The sequence below is a fragment of the Amblyomma americanum genome, chromosome 7 (assembly GCF_052857255.1).
Source record: "Amblyomma americanum isolate KBUSLIRL-KWMA chromosome 7, ASM5285725v1, whole genome shotgun sequence".
In the NCBI taxonomy this organism is placed as follows: Eukaryota; Metazoa; Arthropoda; class Arachnida; order Ixodida; family Ixodidae; genus Amblyomma; species Amblyomma americanum.
The window spans coordinates 62,894,758-62,901,560 of NC_135503.1; the positions used below are offsets into that span (position 1 = coordinate 62,894,758).

The window sequence follows — 6,803 nt, forward strand, 5'->3', positions numbered from 1 at the left end:
GCGGTATCATGGCGCGAAGAGTTGTAGGCGAAGGTGACAAAAGGCAAGCTTATGTCCCAGTCCCGGTGGTCGTCGGATACGTACATGGCGAGCATGTCTGTCAGCGTGCGGTTGAGACGCTCCGTAAGGCCGTTCGTCTGAGGATGATAAGCAGTGGTGAACTTGTGACGAACGGAGCACGAACGAAGGATTTCGTCAACAACTCGGGAAAGGAAGCAGCGGCCACGGTCGGTAAGGAGTTGACGGGGAGCGCCATGGTGTAATATGACGTCGTGGAGAAGGAAGTCAGCGACGTCAGTGGCGCAGCTGGTTGGAATGGCGCGAGTGATCACGTACCGCGTGGCATAATCGGTGGCGACGGCAATCCACTTGTTCCCCGTGGAGGACTCCGGGAAGGGCCCAAGTAAATCCCACGTGGCAATCTCTTCTTCGTGGGTTTCGAACCAGACGCGTGCGGTGCCGGCGAGATAAAATATTACATTGGCCAGCATCAGCGTGGCGTCCCACCTGTTGTGCTGGCTAACACGCTCATAAAGCGAGAGCCAGTCCTCGACGTCCACGCCATCTGTACCGCAGAATGTGCTCGGGTCGCGAGGGTGGGCTACGACGACAGTTGGCGTGGCAGGCGCAGACGGAGGGGCCGGGTAGGTAGTCATCTCGCCGTTTCGGCCCGTCGTCTCGTCGGCTCGTCGGGTCGTCGGCATGTCGGCTCGAACCCGCGACCTCCACCAAAAGATGTTACGGGGATGTTACGGCGGTAAGTCTATATGGCGGCTGCTCTGAGAAGGCCAGCACTCAGCTCAGAACCGAGCGCCCAGCTACCAACTGTCAACGTCGTCGTCGTTCCGCGCACCGCCACTTCTTCGTTCATGATTCGTCCACTTGTAACAATATGATGTACTCATTGCAGGTTGAACGAAAATTTTGTTGCACGCGTCGCCGACTTCGGTCTTTCACGTGACATTTACGAGAAGGACTACTACAGCGGAGATAACAAGACGAAGCTTCCCGTTAGATGGATGGCACCAGAGAGCTTGGAGAAAGGCATATACAACCACAAGACGGATGTCGTGAGTATTCCTGCTGATTCAGGCGTTTGGTGCGTTCCGTAAATTCTTCTTTCCGTCGTGCTGAGAAATTTCTCCATAAACTGTCGCGGTTCTTTCCGCCAGTGGGCGTACGGTGTGTTGCTGTGGGAGCTCATAACGCGTGGTGTGACACCGTACCCAGAGGTGGACAACTGGGAGATCATAAAATTCCTGAAGCAAGGCCGCCGAATGGACCAACCAGATTTCTGCCCGGATCAGCTGTTAGTATGCTTAGACGTATTACTTTTCCAACACAACTTTGAAGCGCAGTCAATCAATAAATCTATAGCGGTTTTTCTCTTTCTCTCCCTGCCTCTTATTTCCAGATACAACATCATGCTGCAGTGCTGGCAGAATGACCCCAAGATGAGACCTACGTTCAAGAAACTCGTCATCGATGTTTCTAGCGTAATCTCCAAAGTAGGAAAGAGAAATAGTGACAAGAGAGTCAGCTTGAATGTCACTTACTCTAAATTGCTACATATGGACCTCAGTTGTGCCACAGAGCCTTCCGCTGAATCGGTCGCAGTTTCAGAGGACGTCGCATCTGATCTTAGAAACGCAGAGATTCCTCAGTCATCCTAGGGTAGATTGTGAGGGAATCATCCCGCGAAGTGAGTGTGTTTATGTACGGCCTAAATACGAACAAGACATGTTGTCCCCAACGTGACAGTGTTTCAAAATCTCCTTCCTCTCGTACTCAGGTCCCAAAGCAGCGCCGAGCCTCCGTGCTGTATGCGCTGTCGGACAAGTGCTATCCTTGTTCAGCGTATAGCACAGCGTACCCGGTAATCCTAGACAGCATTCTGTTTCAGCAAAGCGCAGTTATTGCAGCATAAGTGTTGAGAGTTTCACCATTGGCCGTTGAAGTTTCGAGGTCACGGCTGCTTGGCGAAGTCGCTGGGCGGAAACTACACCAGCCAGGGTAACTAAATGCGCATGGTTGGTTTCTACAGGGCAACTACTGATGAGGTAATTATTGAGCAACAGGTGAAATGAGTACAAGTCAGAAGAAGGATAGATGGCGCATAATGCAGAGCACCGCTCCTTATGCGGCCTTTCATACCCCTGTTGACAGTATAGCCAGTGTTTCTCATTTAAACATGTGCCAGTGGAGCATTTTAATGAGAACTTCCGAATTAAAAAAAGACGAAGAAATGAAATTAAGAAGAACGCATAAAATGTCTCAGCGTCTCTTGCATTGCCGGCTGAGTAAAATAACTAGCGTGAATTCAGTAGCGCCTGTGAGACTTCACAACGACGGCAGTTAAAGCTAAAGTGTCGAACGGTTGTGAGCACTGTATCGTGTATTCTTGGCCCGGAAGCTTTTCTCAGTTAGCTTCTCCGATATGCCATACTTGTGCTTATTCGTCGCCGAAAAACATAAATTGCACTCATGAAACCTGCGGCCCCTGCGCTATATAATGAGCAACACCCGGATCGGAGTAAATGGCTCGTCCAGTAGCACACTCCCGAAAAGGTATTCAAATAATCCTCAGGAAAGGAGTACCTGGTCTACTCCTATGCTTGTTCGGAGTGTTAGAAGGAGTAAAGCCTGTTGGGGGAATTATTAGTGTTTGGAACTCTTCTCAGGGTTCTGAGCATCGTCTTCTGTCCAGTGTATCTGGATGCGTATCTTTATTTCTTATTGAGTGTATGGCTCTTCTGTGTTACATATAGTTTCGTTGTCACTTTTTGCAGTTGTAAAATGGCGGCTAAGGAGTCTGCATTAGTAATGGATTCTGCTATAGACTCTCTTTTATTTATGGCCTCCACAGCATCGCGGATTGCATAATGTTCCATCAAAAGTGAATCCCGATGGCCTGATGCGTATTCATGATGTATATACATATCTCTCTGTGTGTCGGGCTAGTGGCTGCTATTTTACCAGCCGTTTCTATAATCGACGCTTCCGTATATGCAATACTTGTTCCTTTGCATACATACATACATACATACATACATACATACATACATACATACATACATACATACATACATACATACATACATACATACATACATACATACATACATACATACATACATACATACATACATACATACATACATACATACATACATACATACATACATACATACATACATACATACATACATACATACATACATACATACATACATACATACATACATACATACATACATACATACATACATACATACATACATACATACATACATACATACATACATACATACATACATACATACATACATACATACATACATACATACATACATACATACATACATACATACATACATACATACATACATACATACATACATACATACATACATACATACATACATACATACATACATACATACATACATACATACATACATACATACATACATACATACATACATACATACATACATACATACATACATACATACATACATACAAGTTTTATTCTCCACAAAGAAGTAGAAGGAGGCGGAGGGAAAAGCCGTACATTTGTGGCTTGAGAAATCCTCCGCCCCCTTACAGTGCATACAGCAGCAGAGCGGGACAATAGACAGTCACATTTTTTTTTGTTGCAAAGAGGAAAAAAAATAAACAGCACTATATCGCATCACAAAATAAAATAAGCCTAAATAAGAGTTTCAATTGAACACTGGGTTTGGACTCCTGGAAAAACATTTTTTTTTTAAAGTAAACAATGCAATGTCCACAAGTCGAGTTCTCGGCCTCACTTCACGACGAAGTTTAGTCGTCTTATTGTGGCATGAGTGCAATAATAAATAGCAAAGAACCTAACACTGAACCTTGTGGCACGCCTCTAATTTAGGTGTAAATGATGAATACTTCTGGGCTACACCGCTAGTCATTTTTTTCTTGTTAGAGTGCCAAGGATGTTATTTTAATACTTGCCAATGGTCCAAGCGACCTGTTTTTTAATATGTGAATCTTCGAAGGCTTAAAAAAACCGCCTTAAGAGGTTAGTTGCGGGGTCAGTTTCTTTAGCGGTATGCTAGAGCATTCAAGCATCGGAGAACGTCCGCAAGCCGCTTAGAGCGCTGCCATGTGCCTACAGTAAATGACCCTTTTAGTGTGTCGTCGAGAGCAAGAACACAAACGGCCAGCGTTAAGTGGTATGTTTTACAAATCAGATAAGTAGCAATTATATATATATATATAATTGCTACTTATCTGAAATGTGCACACAAGTAAACACGACCGGGTTCACAGCCCGGAGATGTAGCGCAGTTCGATAACAACAGTGTGAACAGCTAGTGCCCAATTTATGACCGCTTTATAAGTCTTCGAAAAGAGAATTGTGTCTTGCCGTCGTGGCAGTTTTTTTTTTGTCTGTATTTCCCTTGAAAACACCAACAAACAATGTCTCTCGGCATACTAGTTTTATTCCGATCCGTTTAGCTCATCTTGCGTTTCTCCGCTGTCTGATTCTTAGCTTTGGGAAAACGGCTGTTAAATTATATTTTCTGGTTTCCCATTGTCATACACTTGTATAATGACTTTATCTATGATATAGGTACATTCTGGCACTAGCGTAATTCTTTAAAAAGGTATTTCACATAGTCACAGCGTTTCCCAGTACCTCATCGCGCCTCTTTATTCTTTCTTTCACCTTACCCCTCCGTCCTGACGTGTCCTTCTCCCTCAAAACTCCTGTTCCCCTTCTTTTTTTTCTCTCTTTGTTGAGTTCACTCTTCTAATTTTACCTTACGTCCTGCACCTCCTGGTATCAATTCTCAGGAACCCTTTGCTTTCGCATGAATCCCATCTCCCTCCCGCCCACCTTTCGCGCATTCTCTGAAATAGCCCGCAGTTTCTCTTTTTCCATCAATTTCCCTTCTTATCCTTCTGGTGTTTCGTTCGGTCGTGCTGCTTAATTTTTTTTTATCCGAGTCTTTCACGACAACTCAGCCAGTCTAACCGAGCCAGCTTTGGCAGCTGGGCAAACAGCCTATCAAGCCCACCTTCCCTATATCTGCACACTCCACAACCCGGGATTCCTTTCTGCTGAGCTGACGTTTTTTTTTTCTTTTCACAGTTGTGCAGGTCAGCCGGTTAATCCTCTTTAGCAGCCATATTGCCTGAACGAAATTCATCCTCATTATATTAACACCTTTCCCACTTTATCACCTCCTACCCTTCTCCGGGCCTTCCTCATCAGTGTGAGGACCCTGCTTAAACTTGGCCAAGGGTGAACGGTTTGCCCAAGCGAAGACAAGTCCTCTTGTCGAAACACTGGCAAGCAGCCCAATGGCCTCCCCTCTCTTGTCCACTTTGTGAGAATTGTGAAGTAGGCACTCCGAATTCATGTAGGAAGACCCACTTGAATTGTACACAGGGTTTCGCAATACTCAATTTGTCGAGGTATTATTAACCATGGAAAAGCATCGCTTCAAGTATAGAGTTGTAATTGAATTAATCTGTGCCCAACCGTACTGAATCGTTGGATCCCAGAACATCGCAAGATTAATATAACAACAGTAAGCTGCCGGAGAGGTTGGGTACGCCCACAGAGCAGTGGTGCAAGCCTATTTTTTAAAAGCCATCTTGCTGGCTTTATTCCTGCAAAGAAGCCGTAACTGTTACACGGTTGCACATAACAGTCTTCAAAATATATCCGCAACCATCTTCCAGATACGAGTATGCGAAACATTGATCCACATATAACTTTTTTTAATTGTAAACTTCTTTCCCATGTTTCACTACTTTATCTGGAACGCGGTTCCATTTATTTAAGTAAAACGTCTTCAGACAAAGCTTCACACAGGTTGCAGTTGATAACTAGAACCTTTATGGAACCAGACTAAGAGTGTATTGCTGCCGCTCTTCTGCTCTCTCTACCCTGATGCTTCGTTCGATGCGATTTTCCTTCATTCGTGGGACGGTGGCGTCATAAACCATGTCCCTAGGGAATTTAAAATAAATATTTCGCGACTCCATATTCCTGGTGACCAGTTGCACTGCTTGCTCGACGAGGCTGCGTTGGATGACACTTGCAGAAGACAGGACTGTAGCGGATAGCCTAGTCGACCTCCCAACACTGGAACTCAGTAATACGCGTCCCAGACTATGGACATTCTACAAACGCTTGACTCCAGCCGTACACGTGACAGCGAGGGGGAGCACGATAAAGTCCCTTGCTGGATCTGCGCTGCCATGTTTTACAATGACATTTTGCAGTGGGCTCGTCACTGGCCGGGAAAGCGCGCGCTCAAAAATTGAAGCGAACAATTGCCCGCCAATCACACCTCGTGTTCTGCACTCCAAACATACCCCTAATACAGTACATAAATTTTTTCATCATTTCATTAATAAACCAAGGTATACAAGAGGATAAGGAAAAGCCGTTCTCAGAGAGCTTGAGAAATCAATAGTCCCCGAATGGAATGGCAGCGGAATCACAAATATATGCTGCAATTTACCCACTATATTATGCTATGAAAGAAATGAATGTCTAAAAGCTGTTAACATGTAAACATACGGAAAAATAACATTTATACTAGCGGTTCTAAACATAGGCACACAATCGCAAAAAAAAAAAATCATTGAACAACTGTGTAAATTATGACAGGTTAAATATACAAACATTGACGCTTAACAGCGGATAATCATTTAGAAACCTTGATAAAATATTTTGTAGCATCTGCCTGTCGCAGTTGGTACGAAATTTTGGAATTTTCTACTGTTTGGTACTCCTGGTGCGA

At 44.4% G+C, this 6,803-nt stretch overlaps 1 protein-coding gene across 1 annotated transcript in view; it reads left to right on the forward strand.

Annotated features, from left to right (window-relative positions):
* LOC144097736 (hepatocyte growth factor receptor-like) overlaps positions 1 to 3,027 on the forward strand; it is a 45,217-nt gene extending 42,190 nt beyond the window's left edge. Inside the window, exons 20-22 of the mRNA XM_077630374.1 lie at positions 911 to 1,070; positions 1,173 to 1,309; positions 1,415 to 3,027. Coding sequence (XP_077486500.1) covers positions 911 to 1,070; positions 1,173 to 1,309; positions 1,415 to 1,673 — 556 coding nt within the window. The 3' untranslated portion in view covers positions 1,674 to 3,027. The remainder of the gene's footprint in view (positions 1 to 910; positions 1,071 to 1,172; positions 1,310 to 1,414) is intronic.
* Positions 3,028 to 6,803: the final 3,776 nt, after the last annotated feature.